Source organism: Anomaloglossus baeobatrachus, chromosome 2, assembly GCF_048569485.1.
Source record: "Anomaloglossus baeobatrachus isolate aAnoBae1 chromosome 2, aAnoBae1.hap1, whole genome shotgun sequence".
NCBI classification, from domain to species: domain Eukaryota; kingdom Metazoa; phylum Chordata; class Amphibia; order Anura; family Aromobatidae; genus Anomaloglossus; species Anomaloglossus baeobatrachus.
Genome location: NC_134354.1, coordinates 481,905,359 through 481,923,104, shown reverse-complemented (window position 1 = coordinate 481,923,104; position 17,746 = coordinate 481,905,359). Strand labels below are relative to the sequence as shown.

At 46.1% G+C, this 17,746-nt stretch overlaps 1 protein-coding gene across 2 annotated transcripts in view; it reads right to left on the bottom strand.

Annotated features, from left to right (window-relative positions):
• UPF3A (UPF3A regulator of nonsense mediated mRNA decay) overlaps positions 1 to 17,746 on the bottom strand; it is an 83,643-nt gene that overhangs the window by 15,816 nt on the left and 50,081 nt on the right. For both annotated transcript variants that reach the window (XM_075336423.1, XM_075336424.1), the window contains exons 3-7: positions 16,776 to 16,882; positions 14,731 to 14,829; positions 9,552 to 9,662; positions 9,383 to 9,438; positions 9,141 to 9,299 (exon numbers count right to left, since the gene is read on the bottom strand). In XM_075336423.1, coding sequence (XP_075192538.1) covers positions 9,141 to 9,299; positions 9,383 to 9,438; positions 9,552 to 9,662; positions 14,731 to 14,829; positions 16,776 to 16,882 — 532 coding nt within the window. The remainder of the gene's footprint in view (positions 1 to 9,140; positions 9,300 to 9,382; positions 9,439 to 9,551; positions 9,663 to 14,730; positions 14,830 to 16,775; positions 16,883 to 17,746) is intronic.

The following is a 17,746-nucleotide window of genomic DNA, read 5'->3' as shown; positions in this document are numbered from 1 at the left end:
CACTTCCGGGGTCAGAGGTGCGTGCGCCAATCAGCTCCCTGCTCTGTGCTGCGGCGTCCAATGCTGCAGACGACACATGCCGCAGAGGAGGACGCGACTGATGCTGGAGCTAGAAGAGGATTCTCACTGGATTCTCACCGGAGCAGGAAGAGGGCGGCGGGCACTGGAGCAAGTATGCGCTCACAGAGCTGAAGATTCATGGGCAAGGTAGAGGTGTCATTAAGGCTACAGACTGGGTATTTGGGGGGGGAGACTAATGCTATACTGTATACACGGGGGGGGGATGGGGTAAAGAAAGGCTGATACTAAAGACTGCAGAAGGGAGGGAAAGAAAGGCTAATACTAGAAACTGCAGGGGGGGAGGGAAAGTGGCTAATACTAGAGACTGGAGGGGGGAGGAAAAGAAAGGCTAATACTAGGTACTGGAGGGGGATAGGTAAGGAAAGGCTAATACTAGAGACTGGAGGGGGGGAGAAAGGCTAATACTAGAGACTGGAGGGGGGGAGGAAAAGAAAGGCTAATACTAGAGACTGCAGTGGGGGAGAGGAAGATAGGCTAATACTAGAGATTGGAGGGGGAGAAGGGGAAGGGATCGCATATTGCTGTAGAGAGGGGTAAGAGGGCCTATTTCTGTAGAGGGGGGAAAGAGGGCCTATTGCTGTAGAGGGGGGTAAGTGGGCCTATTGCTGTAGTTGGGGGGGTAAGGGGGCCTATTGCTGTAGAGGGGGAGTAGGAGGGCCTATTGCTGTAGAGGGGGGTAAGGGGACCTATTGCTGTAGAGGGGGGGTAAGAGGGCTTATTGCTGTAGTGCTGTGCCATATGTTTTTAGTCTGGACTCATTGTGAGATGTGCTGAGACTGAGTAAGGACAACCCGTCCGAAACGCGTCCTCCTAGCATGGCATAATGGACTTTTTAATGGTTTTTCAATAAAGGACTTTCATTTTTAATCAAATGCACCGTGCTGGATCGACTTCTTTGAATCTTCCACATTACCAATTGTATGGTGTTACGGAACCTGTTGTTTATATATGGTTCTGGTGATGTAGTAGTGATTTGAGGTTCGTTCTGGTGATGTAGCTATGTACAGATGGTGGCTCTGGTGACGTGACTGTGATTTGAGGTTGGTTCTGGTGATGTAGTGATTTCAGGTTGGTTATGATGATGTAGTTGTGCACAGATGGTGGTTCTGGTGATGTAGTCGTGATTTCAGGTTGGTTCTGGTGATGGAGTTATGATTTGAGGTTGGTTCTGGTGATAGAGTCGTGATTTGAGGTTGGTTCTGGTGATGTACTAGTGATTTCAGGTTGGTTATGGTTATGTAGCTGTGTACAGATGGTGGCTCTGGTATTGTTATCATGATTTGAGGTTGGATCTGGTGATGTAGTCGTGTAGATGTAGCAATATTTAATTTATTAGACTTGAGAGTAGATCATTATAGGGTCAGTGTGCCAGACTAAATATATAGCTGTCTGAGTCCATATGTCAGTCAAAAGAGTATTTGACTAAAGCCCCCATACACTATAGCCAGGTGTCCCATCACCCGGCTGGCAGAAATCTCCCTGACTCCCCCATACACTATAGACAGGTCTCCCATCATTCGCCTGGCAGCTATCTCCCTGACTCCCCCAAACACTATAGACAGGTCTCCCTTCATTCGCCTGGCAGCTATCTCCCTGACTCCCCCATACACAGGAGCACTCACTTTGGTGAGTGTTCATGCCCTATATGAGACAGACGCTACCAGACATCTCTAGGAGTGGCTCATCTCCAAAAATTGGACCTGCTGGGTCCTCATGTCCCCGACAAACAGATTGGCGACCAATCCTGTCTATCTCCGGGTTCAGCCAACTGTAGTCTGTGTACGAGCACCTTAGCTACTATATTTAAAGGGTATGTGAAATGTTAGGGTATGTGCACACCATGGCCTTTACACATCCTTTGAGTTTTTCATGCAGAGGACATATTAAGAAACACTGCCATATTTTTTTATTTTTTAAATTGAAATTGTATTGTGCTAGTCAGCAAGTGCAGATCTTCATTCTTTTAGCAATTCTTCAAGTGTTACAAAGTAGATCGGCCTTACACAGATGTCGGGTGCACAGACTAATAGTTTTACGTTGTCAGTAAGGGGCGCGATCACTTAAAGTGCCTAGGGCAGCATGAAGGCAAAATACAGCTCTGACGCTGGGCATTGAATAACATGTTAGCACACCCCTGTGGCCGTGCTAACATCCTAAGAGGGCGGAATGAGCGCAGGAACTAACGACCTTGCGACTAGTCCCTGCACTCATTAGCATATCATAAAGGATTTTTAGAAATACTTTTTCTAAAGATCTGTTTATATATACTATTAGATGCTGGGACAGTTAGGAAGGGATTAGAAATATGCACCCAGACTTGTTCGTGGTTCTGGGTACATATTTCACCTGACAGGTTCCCTTTAAGCATTGATTCAGCTTCATAATTAATGGGTATACAGCCCCAAAAGACTCTAACATAAAACATATGCATATAAAGCATAGGTACATACACTCCCCAACATTTAAACTGCAGCACCAATAAGGAAAGCTTGTGGTTTTATGGATAGACTTCTTAATGATATGAAAATGATGAAGGAAAAGAAAAAGAGAATTTTGTTTACTTACCGTAAATTCTTTTCTTATAGTTCCGACATGGGAGACCCAGACCATGGGTGTATAGCTACTGCCTCCGGAGGACACACAAAGTACTACACTAAAAGTGTAGCTCCTCCCTCCGAGCATATACACTCCCCGGATGACAAATCCAACCAGTTTAGTGCCAAAGCTGAAGGAGGACATCCACCCATAAGTAGAGATAGAGTAAAACCCGGAATAACCGGAACCTCTGTCTACAACAACAGCCGGTGAAAACACACGGAACAAGAAAGCTGCCAACAGGCAACAGGGAGGGTGCTGGGTCTCCCATGTCGGAACTATAAGAAAAAGAATTTACGGTAAGTAAACAAAATTCTCTTTTTCTTCATCGTTCCTTATGGGAGACCCAGACCATGGGACGTCTCAAAGCAGTCCATGGGTGGGAAATAAACAGAAACTGAGAAGTAGGCGAAACCTAACTTCACAAATGGGCAACAGCCGCCCGAAGGATGCGTCTGCCCAAGCTCGCATCTGCCGAAGCATGAGCATGCACTTGGTAGTGCTTCGAAAGGGTGTGCAGACTAGACCAAGTGGCAGCCTGACAGACCTGCTGAGCCGTAGCCCAAGAGGCACCGACAGCTCTGGTCGAGTGCGCCTTAATCCCCGGCGGGGGAGGCACCTGAGAACAATGGTAGGCATCGGATATGGCCGACCTAATCCAACGAGCTAGGGTCGGTTTAGAAGCCGAGAGACCCTTGCGCTGACCTGTGGTCAGCACAAAAAGAGAGGTGCATCGCCTGAAAAAAACAGCGGTGACACAGATCCGGAGCGTCCGCACCAAATCTAAAACATGCAACGCTTTCTCAAAGCGATGCACAGGGGCCGAACAAAGGGAGGACAATGAAATGTCCTGGTTAAGGTGGAAAGGAGACACCACTTTAGGGAGAAGGCCCGGAGTCGGACGGAGAACCACCTTGTCTTGGTGAAAAAAACCAAAAGAGGGTGACTCCGAAGAGAGCACAGTCAAATCAGAGACTCTCCTGAGAGAAATTATGGCCACCAGAAAGACCACTTTCTGTGAAAGACAAAACAACGAAACCTCCCTAAGAGGCTCAAAGGGGGTTTCTGTAAGGCCATGAGGACCAGATTAAGGTCTCAGGGATCCAGAGACCGCCGGTAAGGCGGAATGATGTGAGATGCGCCCTGCATGAAGGTGCGCATCTGGGCCAGCCGGGCGATACGCCGCTGGAACAACGCTGACAGAGCCGAAACCTGTCCCTTGAGGGAATTGAGGGACAGTCCGAGCTGCAGGCCGGACTGTAGAAGGACAGGATGGTCGGCAAGGAAAAACGGCCAAGGAGCATGGCCGGAAGAACGACACCAGGACAGGAAAATTCACCAAGTCCTGTGGTAAATCCTGGCCGAGGAAGACTTCCGAGCCTGAGTCATAGAGAAGATGACCTCGGAAGGAATGCCTGAAGCCGTAAGGATTCAGGGCTCAAGAGCCACGCCGTCAATCTGAGAGCTGCAGAATTCTGGCGGAAAACGGACCTTGTGAGAGAAGGTCTGGCCGGTCCGGGAGATGCCACAGCACCTCTACGGACAGACGGAGCAGGTCTGGGAACCAAGCTCGCCTGGGCCAGTCTGGGGCGCTGAGTACGACCCGACGGCCCTCCATTCTGATCTTGCGCAGGACTCTGGGCAAGGGAGCTAGAGGGGGAAACACGGAGGCCAGACGGAACTGGGACCAATCTGGAACCAGCGCGTCCGCTGCCAAGGCCTGAGGATCGTGGGAGCGAGCCACGTAAACCGGGACCTCGTTGTTGTGCCGGGTTGCCATTAGATCCACTTCCGGAGTGCCCCGCCTGCTAAATTGACCGGAACACTGCCGGATGCAGGGCCCACTCGCCGCTGTCTACGGTTTGACGGCTGAGATAATCTGCCACCCAGTCTTCTACGCCTGGGATGTGGACTGCGGATATGGTGGACTTGGAGTCCTCCGTCCACTGAAGGATATGTTGAACTTCCAACATTGCTAGGCGGCTGCAAGTCCCGCCTTAGGTGATTGATGTAGTCAACTGCTGTCGCGTTGTCTGACTGGACTCGAATGTGCTTGCCCGCCAACAGGTGGTGAAAAACTGCGAGAGCTAGGAGTACAGCCCTGATTTCCAGCACATTGATCGAGAGGGCTGATTCGGACGGAGTCCAAGTGCCCTGTGCTCGGTGGTGGAGAAACACTGCTCCCCAGCCGGATAGACTGGCATCCGTGGTGAGAATCACCCAGGACGGGGCCAGAAAAAGGAGCGTCCCTGGGACAGAGAGAGAGGCCGAAGCCACCACTTAAAGAGAGCTCCTGGTCTGTGGCGACAGAGCCACTAACCTGTGCAAGGAAGAGGTTCCTTGTCCCAACAGCGGAGAATGTCCAGCTGCAAGGGACGCAGATGGAACTGGCAAAGGGAACCGCCTCCATTGACGCCACCATCTGACCCAGCACCTGCATGAGGTGCCTGATGGAATGACGGCGGAGCCTCAGCAGAGAGCGAACCGCCAGATGAAGGGACTGCTGATTGACTAAGGGCAGCTTCACAAGTGCCAGCAGAGTCTCGAATTGCATCCCTAGGTACGTAAGTTCCTGGGTCGGGGTCAGAGTGGACTTGCAAGCGTGGCGAGAGTGAGCGAGACACTCCGCTGAGAGTGAGCGAGACACTCCGCTGAGAGTGAGCGAGACACTCCGCTGACAGTCTGCACTGGACGAAGCCCTGACTAGAAGGTCGTCCAGGTAAGGAATCACTACCAACCCCTGGAGGAGCAGAACCGCAACCACTGCTGCCATGACCTTGGTGAATACACGAGGGGCCGTGGCTAACCCCAAGGGGAGAGCCACGAATTGGAAATGTTCCTCTCCGATTACAAAAACGTAGCCAACGCTGGTGTGAAACTGCGATTGGCACATGCAGATAGACATCTCTGATGTCGATGGATGCTAAGAAATCTCCTTGGGTCATTGACTGATCGCAGAGATTCCAAGCAAAAGTGCCGCACCTGAACATGCTTGTTGAGAAGCTTGAGATCCAGGTCGGAAGGCACCGTCCTTTTCGGGAACTAGGAAGAGATTTGAGTAGAAATCTCAGAACCGTTCCCAGTCGGGAACTGGTACAATTACTCCATTGGCCTGCAAGAATGCCACGGCCTGTGAGAAGGCGGCGGCCTTGGAGCAGGGGGGAGTTGACAGAAAAAATCTGTTTGGCGGGCTGGATAGAATTCTATTCTGTAGCCGTGGGGGATGGAAACCCACACCCACTGATCGAAGACGTGTTGAAACCACACGTCGCCCAAGAGGGAGAGCCTGCCATCGACCAAGGACGTTACTGGCGCGGCCAGATAATCAAGAGGAGGCTGCCTTGGTGGCCAGCTCCTGCCGACTTAGGACGCGGCTTCATGCGCCAGTTGGTTTACGGACCTTGGCTGAGTTAGTGGACGAGGCCTAGGGCTTAGAGGACGACCAGTTAGAGGAACGAAAGGAACGAAACCTCGACTGGTTCCTGCCCTGGACAGGTTTCCTGGGTTGTGGCATGGAAGTACTCTTCCTGCCAAAAAACTTCCTGAATAATTTCATCCAGTTGTTCACCAAATAGACTGGCCCCAGCAAAAGGGAGTCCAGCAAGGAACTTCTTAAGAAGCATCTGCCTTCCACTCTCGAAGCCACAGGAACCTGCGGATAGCGAGGGAAGTAGCCGAGGCCACCGCAGTGCGGTGACAGTCTCCAGCATGGCAGACATGGCATAGGATGAGAAGACTGAAGCCTGGAAGTTAAGGCAACCATTTCGGGCATAAAGTCCCTGGTGAGGGAATGCATCTCCTCCCGAGAAGCAGAGATGGCTTTGAGAGCCCGCACTGCTGCAAAAGATGGGGAGAACGAGGCCCCTGCCGCCTCATATATAGATTTGGCCAGAAGGACAACCTGGCGACAGTGGGATCCTTAGAGGGGTGCCGTCAGCCACTGATACAACTGTCCGGGCTGAAGTCTAGACACCGGAGGGTCCACCCTTGGTGAATGAGCCCACTCCTTGACCACCACTGGTGGAAGGGGGAAACAGTCATCAGAACCACGCTTTGGAAGGCGTCTGTCAGGACAGGCTCTGGGCTTAGTCACATTGACCTGAAGCTGGAGTGGATAAGGAACACACTCCTTGTTCTCTTAGGCAAGGTATACTGATGCTTTTCTGCCAGAGTGGGGTTGCTCCCCTGATACAGGCGGATTGAGGTCCAGCACAAATATAATGGACGCAATCAAATCATTAGCATCTGCGTCACTTCCGGACAGATCAATGGGGTACATGGAGAAGCTCCGAGCCCCCAGTAAAGGCATCCTCCTTGTACTGCGAGTCAGCTCGTGAATCAGAGCTGCGGGACGAGGAAGGAAAGGGGGACCCTGCGTCTCCATTTTAGGAGGACGGGGTCTGAATGAAGAATCCTCTGTGAGCTTTGCTGAGCGAGCCGTAGCAGCAGAAGCGCCCTGAGGAGGGGGCTGATGCATGCTCAGCAGTGTCCGGGACAACTGTCCCCTGGAGAGAGGGATTCTACCCAAGCCGGGGGTTCAGCCACCGGAGAGCAGCCGGAGGGACCACTGGGGATGAGCCTCCAGGCTGAGGCACCACTATGTTAGAGCAGGCAACACAATGTGGTTATGTGCTCGGTACAGGCAGTACGAGCCTACAGCAGTGCATAATAAGAACAGCCTTGCAGCACTGCTCTGATATGAGACATGCTGCAGAAGTGGGGGCTCTGTCCAGGATGACCCTCAGCAGAGTATATAAACAGAGTATATAAGCAGCTGCACAACCGGAGGTTGTGACTTGCCAGACCGTTTACATAGAGACATCTCTGTGCCCTCCAGATCCCCCCAGCCCAGGCCCCCATTTGTCACAATGTGTTATGCAGACATTGAGAACGCTGAGAAAATGGCGTCCGCAGCCTGCGTCTCCACGAGGAGAGGGGGCGGGGCCTACTGTGAGAGCAGGACGGAGGGCAAATGAGGCATACGGGGGAGGGAATCCTTCCTCAGTGAGGAGTGTCCCTTCCCTGTGCTGACCAGCCGCTGGGCGGAGCCACGCTGTCCCACTGCACTGACTGACATGCAGGGGAAGGGAATCGAAACTAGGCCTCAGGCGAAGCCGGGGCCTATATTTAAACATGCGGCCAGCGTGCAGGCACCATCGGCGCGGTTCTCCAGAGAAAACTGGAGAACCGGCCGGAAATGTTAACACAGTTATAAAACACACTCTCCCCAATAAATAAGGTACAAGGGACCCCTGGAAAGACCACCATCTGTGGTAATAACGTCTCAGTATTTAGCTTGTGAGACGCAGGTGCCAGGTCCCTGGGGGGTGATTGCTCCGTCCGTCAGGATCCTGAACAGGGCTGCGGATGGAGACCGGTCTCCTGCAAAGCAGTGAGAACCGAGATGGCTCCCACTTCAAGCCAGAGCCCGAGGGATAGTGAAGGAGCGCGGCATGGAAGGGCTCCAGCCCTGAAATCAACCTTAACAGCACCGCCGACACAGTGGGGTGAGAAGGGACATGCCGGGAGTCCAGATTGGACCCGCTTTTCTTCCAAATCTTTGAAATCAAAAATCAAAAATCAAAAATCAGAGGATGCATGTGTGTGTGTGACCTCCTGAACACAAAGCATTGAACTGGTTGGATTTGTCATCCGGGGAGTGTATATGCTCGGAGGGAGGAGCTACACTTTTAGTGTAGTACTTTGTGTGTCCTCCGGAGGCAGTAGCTATACACCCATGGTCTGGGTCTCCCATAAGGAACGATGAAGAAACAACATTTTGAAAGCATCTTGATTAATTCAGTATCAAGTATGAGCTCCACGTGCAGACATACACACACTTAAACACCTTGCCATTGAATCAATGAGGTTATTAATCGCTGTCTGAGCAATGTTTTGCCATGATGAATGAATTTAGGCACGCAAATCACCAAGTACTTCTGCTGGAAGCTCCCTTTGCCATTAAGGTCCCATATATGTTCAATGGGAGCCAAGTTCAAAAACGCTGCACTTGACGGTAGCAGTAGCACTTGACGGTAGCAGTAGCACTTGACGGTAGCAGTAGCACATTTAGGCCATGGAGGCTGCTATGAGCAGCACAAGCATCTTGTACCCTGGTGTTATGTTGAAATATGGACACTTTCACGTTCTCTCATGAAGGCTTCTTTATGGCGTTGCCAACGTGATCTTCAGATCAATCTCCAGTTTTATGCTCCATTGCATAAAAAAACAAAAGCACCAGCAGCATGTGTTGTTGTGTTGAAAAATGCCACTTATCAAAGGGCTGGTGCATCTGGCCCAAACTAGCACACATATTCCAAAAGTTACAACACTTTTTTTTCTCATATTTCAATGAGCTTTATGCTAAAATTCTGGCTAAAACGTTTTGTTGAATGGGGCCTATAACTCTGTTCTATTTTACCATGTATATTCATGTGAATTAGAAATAAGTCACACAATGCTACCTTTATACGTATTTCTTTTTCACATAATTTCTTTTGCTTGTCTGCTTCTTTACGTTTACGCCTTTCTTCTTCTCGCCTTTTTCTTTTTTCTTCCTCTCTCAATCGCTTTTTTTCCAGCTCCCGTCTCCTCCTCTCTTCCCTTTTTTCTTCTCGTATTCTCTACAGAAAAGTTACATAAAACTTCCAAAATTAAGTGATACAAGAATCGGTGTTACATTACACTTGCTCTGGCTCTATCATACCTGTTTCTCTAACTTCCGATTTTTGATGTATTCAAGAAGAGGAGTCGTCCTTCTTGCTGGAAGTAAAAATTGTAATCATTTACACAAAGTTTGCTTCATTATTGGAAATTAAACTAAACATAAAGGCATCATTTGATAATCACAAAGCAATAGATAGGGCTGTACACACCAATGAGCTCCTTTGTCTTTGCTTCAATTTCTCCTAAGAGGGTTTCTGGATTGGCACAAATCTTTTCTTCTTCTGCACAGTAGTTTTCCAAAAATTTCTTATATTCCACATCTGAACAATTAAAAAATGCTTGCTTAGTTGCCAATGTTCTTTACTTATCCTTTTATATTTTATAAATACAGGAATGACGATAGGAACCATTTTATATACCGTATGTTTCGCTTTATAAGATGCACCTAATTATAAGACGCACCCCCATATTTGGTGAAGGAAAAGAGAATTTTTTTTTTTAATGTTAAATGGAGTCCGTCTTATAATGCCAGTGTCCATCTAACAAATCATATAGGGTATATGTCCCTCATAGCCCCCCATCCTAAAATTAGTCCCCTTAATCTGGATATGGCCCCCTTATATTGAGTATAGCCCCCTTGTGATGGCATACGTCCCCCAGTGATGCCACATGTCCCCCATTGATGGCACACGTCCCCTATTGCTGGCACACGTCTCCTATTGATGGAACACGTCCCCTATTTATGGCACACATCCCTCTGTGCTGGCACATGTCCCATACAGCTGGCACAGGTCTCCTATAGATGGCACATGTCTCCTACAGCTGGCACAGGTCTCCTGTGGATGGCACACGTCCCCCTGTGCTGCCCATGGCCCCCTATGGATGGCACACCTCCCCCTGTGCTAGATATGGCCCCCTATGGATGGCACACCTCCCCCCTGTGCTAGATATGGCCCCCTATGAATGGCAGACCTCCCCCTGTGTTAGATATGGCCCCCTATGGATGGCACCCGTCCCCCTGTGTTAGATATGGCCCCCATGCTGCTGCCCATAGTAAAATAAAACACTCTTTCCTTACCTTCTGCAGCACTAGTCTCCCGTGTCTCCCTCCGTGTTAGTGATCTCCTGCACTTCCTGGTTTTCGGTGCCGGTCATGTGATCGGCACAGCAGAGTGACATCATCTCTGAGTGCCTGATCGCAGCGGCAGCAGAGAGATCGGGGAGACACCAGAAGACACGCTGGAGGAGGTGAGTAAAGAGTGTTTTATTTTACTATGGGCAGCAGCATGGGGGCCATATCTAACACAGGCGGGGCATGTACGATCAAAGGGGGGCGCAGGCACATATAATATGCACCGCTCCCCCAGCCCGTCACCGCGGTGCGGTTTCAGCACCACGGTGATGGACAGCGGCAGTGCATATTATATGAGCAAGAGCAGGAGATCTAACGCTGCCGCCCGCAGCTTTCACCAGCCCCCAGCAGTGCTCTAGAGCTGCCCCCACCTCCCCTGGACTCTGTAGTGTATATATATATATATATATATATATATATATATATACACCCCCCCCGTATATTCGGATTATAAGACGCACCCCCTACTTTCCCGAAAATTTGGGGGAACAAAAGTGCGTCTTATAAAGCGAAAAATACGGTATATACAGTCATATGAAAAAGTTTGGGCACCTCTATTAATGTTAACCTTTTTTCTTTATAACAATTTGGGTTTTTGCAACAGCTATTTCAGTTTCATATATCTAATAACTGGTGGACTGAGTAATATTTCTGGATTAAAATGAGGTTTATTGTACTAACAGAAAATGTGCAATCCGCATTTAAACAAAATTTGACCGGTGCAAAAGTATGGGCACCTCAACATAAAAGTGACATTAATATTTTGTAGATCCTCCTTTTGCAAAAATAACAGCCTCTAGTCGCTTCCTGTAGCTTTTAACCCCTTCACGACCATGGACGGATATATCCGTCATGGAGCGTGTCCCGTTAAGCCCCGCCCCCTGCCACAGGCAGGCTGCATTGATCGGCGCACAACATATCAGCTGTTTTCAACAGCTGACATGTGTGCCTGCATGTTACGAGTGGAATCGCATTCCACCCGTAACATTAACCCCTTACATCTCGCTGCCAAAGATGTATATACGCGCAGTGAAGATTTTCACTTACCGCCGCCCCCACCGGAAGTCACGTGAGTGATCACGTGACTTTCGGTGGTTGCCATCGTAGCACAGGGTCATGTGATGATGCATGGAGCAATGACGTTTCCCTTTCGTTTTCCCTCGGCCCGGAGAAGAGTGAAACAGGAAGTGACTGTATCTGCTGTTTACAGCTGTATAGCTGTGATCAGCAGATAGATAAGAGCGATCGGATTGCTGATCGCTATAGCCCCCTAGGGGGACTAGTAAAATAAAAATAAAAAAGTAAAAAAAAAGTTTTAAAAAATTAAAATAAAAACAAAAAACCTAAAAGTTCAAATCACCCCCCTTTCCCCCATTGAAAATTAAAGGGTTAAAAAATAAATAAATATACACATATTTGGTATCGCCGCATTCAGAAATGCCAGATCTATCAAAATATAAAATAAATGAATCTGATTGGTAAACGGCGTAGTGGCAAAAAAATTCCAAACGCCAAAATTACGTTTTTTAGTCGCTGCAAGTTTTACACAAAATGCAATAACAGGCGATCAAAACATAGCATCTGCGTAAAAATTGTACCATTAAAAATGGCAGCTTGAGACGCAAAAAATAAGCCATCACTGAACCATAGATCCCAAAAAATTAGAACGCTACGGGTTTCGGAAAATGGCACAAAACGTTCGCCACTTTTATAGGACAAGCTTGTGAATTTTTTTTAACCCCTTAGATACAAGTAAACCTATACATGTTTGGTGTCTATAAACTCGCACTGACCTCAGGCATCATACCCACACATCAGCTTTACCATATAGTGAACACTGTGAATAAAACATCCCAAAAACTATTGTGCCATCACACTTTTTTGCAGTTTTTCCACACTTGGAATATTTTTGCTGTTTTCCAGTACACCATATGGAAAAACTTATGGTTTCATTTAAAAGTACAACTTGTCCCGCAAAAAACAAGCCCTCATATGGCAAGATTTACGGAAAAATAAAAAAGTTATCTTCTTGGAAGAAGGGGAGCAAAAAACAAAAACGCAAAAACGGAAAGTGCCCCGGGGCTGAAGGGGTTAATGAGTTCCTGGATCCTGGATGAAGGTATATTTGACCATTCCTGTTTACAAAACAATTTCAGTTCAGTTAAGTTTGATGGTCGCCGAGCATGGACAGCACGCTTCAAATCATCCCACAGATTTTCTATGATATTCAGGTCTGGGGACTGGGATGGCCATTCCAGAACATTGTAATTGCTCCTCTGCATGAATGCCTGAGTAGATTTGGAGCGGTGTTTTGGATCATTGTTTTGCTGAAATACCCATCTCCTGCGTAACTTCAACTTCGTCACTGATTCTTGCACATTATTGTTAAGAATCTGCTGATACTGAGTTGAATCCATGTGACCCTCAACTTTAAGATTCCCGATGCCGGCATTGACCACACAGCCCCAAAGCATGATGGAACCTCCACCAAATTTTACTGTGGATAGCAAGTGCTTTTCTTGGAATGCCGTGTTTTTTTGCCTCCATGCATAACGCCTTTTTGTATGACCAAACAACTCAATCTTTTTTTCATCAGTCCACAGGACCTTCTTCCAAAATGTAACTGTCTTGTCCAAATGTGCTTTTGCATACCTTAGGCGACACTGTTTGTGGCGTGCTTGCACAAACGGCTTCTTTCGCATCACTCTCCCATACAGCTTCTCCTTGTGCAACGTGCGCTGTATTGTTGACCGATGCACATTGACACCATCTGCAGCAAGATGATGCTGCAGGTCTTTGGAGGTGGTCTGTGGATTGTCCTTGACTGTTCTCACCATTCTACTTCTCTGCCTTTCTGATATTTTTCTTGCCTGCCACTTCTGGGCTTAACAAGAACTGTACCTGTGTTCTTCCATTTCCTTACTATGTTCCTCACAGTGGAAATAATCTCTGAGACAATTTTTTGTATCCTTCCCCTGAACAACTATGTTGAATAATCTTTGTTTTCAGATCATTTGAGAGTTGTTTTGAGGAGCCCATGATGCCACTCTTCATAGGAGATTCAAATAGGAGCACAACTTGCAAGTGGCCACCTTAAATACCTTTTCTCATGATTGGATACACCTGCCTATGAAGTTCAAAGCTCAATGAGGTTACAAAACCAATTTAGTGCTTTAGTAAGTCAGTAAAAAGTAGTTAGGATTGTTCAAATCAAGAAATTGAAAAGGGTGCCCATACTTATGCACCTGTCAAATTTTGTTTAAATGCGGATTGCACATTTTCTGTTAGTACAATAAACCTCATTTCAATCCAGAAATATTACTCAGTCCATCAGTTATTAGATATATGAAACTGAAATAGCTGTTGCAAAAACCCAAATTGTTATAAAGAAAAAAGGTTAACATTAATAGGGGTGCCCAAACTTTTTCATATGACTGTATATATATATATACATATATATATATACGAACACACATACTAATGTATTTTTTATTACATCTATACTATAAGGCTCAGTTCCCAGAGAGTTTTTCAGAAGCAGAAAAAGAAAATCTGCTTCAAGAAAAGGCTACTTTTCTTTAAGGTTTTTTTTAATTTACTGAAGCCATTTATTTTTGCAGCCTTTTGACTTGAGAGTATCAAATTTGAAGGGTGCTTCGCAAAGGATCTGCCTCAAAGAAGTAATATGTCATTATATTTTCACAGGCCATTTTTTAAAATGTTTTGTAAATGTTTTGCAATGTACTGACAACTTGCAAAATCATGGTAATCTTAAAAGGGAAACTCTTAACAGGTTTTTGCTATGTAATCAGAGAGCAGCATGATGTAGGGACAGATATGCCTGATTCCAGGCATTTATCACTTAGTTTATTGGATGCAGAAGTGGTGATAAAATCACAGTTCTTTTTTGCAGATCTAGCAGAGATCACTGGTTGAGCTCTGTATAGCCCACCCATACCAGTTATTGACAGCTTTCTGTATATACTGTATATTGGCAGAAAGCTGCTAATCAGTGTGGGAGAAACACCTAGTCCTGTAGTAATAATCTGATGATAAAACACTTATTTTATTAAAAAAGCAATACACTTCACTTCACAGTCCCTACATCATACTGCTCTCAGATTACATAGCAAAAATCTGATGGCATTCCTTTTAAGGATTTATAATTATATTATAGAGGTATACAATATGTATTCTATTATTAATGTTATAAAGGTGTATAAGAAAGTTGTGTATCTTAAAGGGAATGTGCTTACCATCTACAATGCTTCCAGCTTTTGTGTCTTTTTTCTTTAGCTTCTTTTTTGAGACTTTCTGAAAGGGTGCAAATTCAACAACTGCTGGAAACTCCTGGCCTAGGGAAGTGTATTATAGGTGTTATTAGCATTACAGAGCACGATATTCTTTACAGTTTAGCCTGGAAAAGGTGGAACTGATAACAGGCTTACATATCAAGCCCAGAATTTAACTGACTGCAACACGTTAAAGGGTTATTCACACATCAGTTTTTCGTGGTTAAGATATAAATAACTCTGTCGTTGTTTTGATCACTGAAAATGGAGCAACGGAGACAACCAGAAGGAGTTGCACTGTTTATACAACTCCAATAGGAATACATGGGAGTTGTGGAAACAGTTGCTCAGAAGCTTTCAGATGATTCTATAGCTTCACTTCCAGTAGACACAACACGGACGGCGTGATTCCAGTCTAATTTTATGACCCTTTAATAAGTCTACATGTAAAGGGTTAGATGTCTCTTTACAAGATGGCCTAAAATTCTTTCCATTAGGAAGGATACATAGGTATTACTGTTGAGCAAGTGTGTTCACTACTGTTCAGTACTGGATTGAGCATTAGGGTGCTTGGGCACTTACGGTGCTCGGCTTGAGTATCGCAGGTGCTCAGATATGTTGTGCGGCTTGAGTATCGCGGGTGCTGAGATATGTCATCCATAAAACAATGACCACAAAGCAGAGGCTTGCCTCACTGAATGATGTGTACAGGCACCTGAAGGAAAGCCATTTGCAGTCTCTGAAGGGCTTTCACTGGGGCTTAAGGAACTTTTTCCGATGTAGTGTGTCAAAGGGAAAAACAAACAAAATCCGCCCTCTGCACTCAGAAGTGCTCTGTATATGGCTGGCTGAATGTGGGCAGAGAGCCGAAGTGCCCTTTCATTGACTTCCATTATACTCGTTACTCGAGTTGAGCACTTTCAGAGCGTCTGACCTGCTCAACTCAAGTATCGAGCAACGGAGCATTTTAGTGCTTGCCCATCACTAGTTAGTTATCCCTTATCTTGATGTTTTCTAGTGATTTTCTATTCACTTTAACAGGTAAAACGAAAACAAATGAAATCAAGTATTAGCTATATGTATTATAAAAATGGTGAAATCATCAAGTCTAAAGTCTGCTTTACACCTTTCAATTCTGCATACGATATCGTATGCGATGTGACACGCCCACATCGTATGTGCGACAAGTTCAATTTGTTGACCGTGTCGCACAAACGATTAATTGCTGTCACACGTACTTACCCTTCCATACGACCTCGATGTGGGCGGCGAACATCCACTTCCTGGAGTGGGAGGGACGTTCGGCGTCACAGCAACGTCACACGGCAGGCGGCCAATAGAAGCGGAGGGGCGGAGATGAGCGGGACGTAACATCCTGTCTACCTCCTTCCTTCCGCATTGCCGGCGGGAACCGTGGACGCAGGTAAGATCTGTTCATCGTTCCCGGGGTGTCACACACTGCGATGTGTGCTGCCTCGGGAACATTGAACAATCCGACGTTCAATTTTTAGGTTTTGAACGACGTGTATGCGATGAACGGTTTTACGTTCAATCGCAATCGCACGTAGCTGTCACATGCTACAACAACACTAACGATGCCGGATGTGCGTCACTTACGACGTGACCCCGCCAACACATCGTTAGATTTGTTGTAGCGTGTAAAGCCCGCTTTCGGAAAATCTGCTGTTTACACATTCATATTTTGCACCAGATTTGTTGCAGTCCACAATGAAAAAATATGTGTGTGTAAATCTCCCTTAATACAACAATAAAACTAAATAATAGCTGAATATATTGATCACAAGTGACAGACAGTTAGGTGAAAGCAGGAAGCAAAAAAAAAAACAGGGAAAAATGTGCCGGAATGTGCATGAGTCTGTACAGACATATCTCGTGTTGTCTCTTTTTCTTTGCCTTATCTTACAGTTAAGAGTATACTGATACTTCTGTAAATACTATCTGATCATATAGTGCATGTCAGTATAAAAAACAAATACAACATTTCTAACCTTTACTGTCAATGAATATAAAGCCATCAAATCTGTCTCTGAAGAGAATAATGTCTTCTGGGTTTCTAAAGTTGATGTAGGCTCTTGAGAAGAGATGTGGGTATAGACTACACGGAAAACAAAATAATTCAAGACAAAAATTAGAGAGTACAGTACATACTTTAGCATTAAACAAGATTTAATATTTGGGCAGCACAGTGGCTCAGTGGTTAGCACTGTTGCTTTGCAGAGCTGGGGTCCTGGGAGCACATCCCACAACGAGATTGCATGTTTCTCCATGTTTGTGTGGGTTTCCGCTGTGTTCTTTAGTTTTCCCCACACTACAAAGACATACTGATAGTGAATTTAGATTGTTAACCCATAACGCGGATACTGATGATGTCCATAAATTACTGTGAAATTAGCAACTGTTTGTGAAGTGTAAACAAAACGATCCATGAGCTTCTGAATATTTTAAAAATATAAATCTGAAAAGTGTGACGTGCATTTGAATGCAGCCCTGCTGAGTCAATACTTTGTAGGACCACCTATAATTTCAAGTCTTTTGGGGTACAGTGGGTACAGAAAGTATTGAGACCCCTTTAAATTTTTCACTCTTTGTTTCATTGCAGCCGTTGGTAAATTCAAAAAAGTTCATTTTTTTTCTCATTAATGTACACTCTGCCCCCATTTTGACAGAAAAAAACAGAAATGCAGGCATTTTTGCAAATTTATTAAACAAGAAAAACTGAAATATCACATAGTCATAAGTATTCAGACCCTTTGCTCAGTATTGAGTAGAAGTAGAGTCTTCTTGGGAATGATGCAACAAGTTTTTCACACCTGGATTTGGGGACCTTCTGTCATTCTTCCTTGCAGATCCTCTCCAGTTATGTTAGGTTGGCTGTTGAACATTTGTGGACCGCCATTTTCAGGTTAATTGGGTTTAGGTCAGGGCTCTGGCTGGGCCAGTCAAGAATGGTCACAGAGTT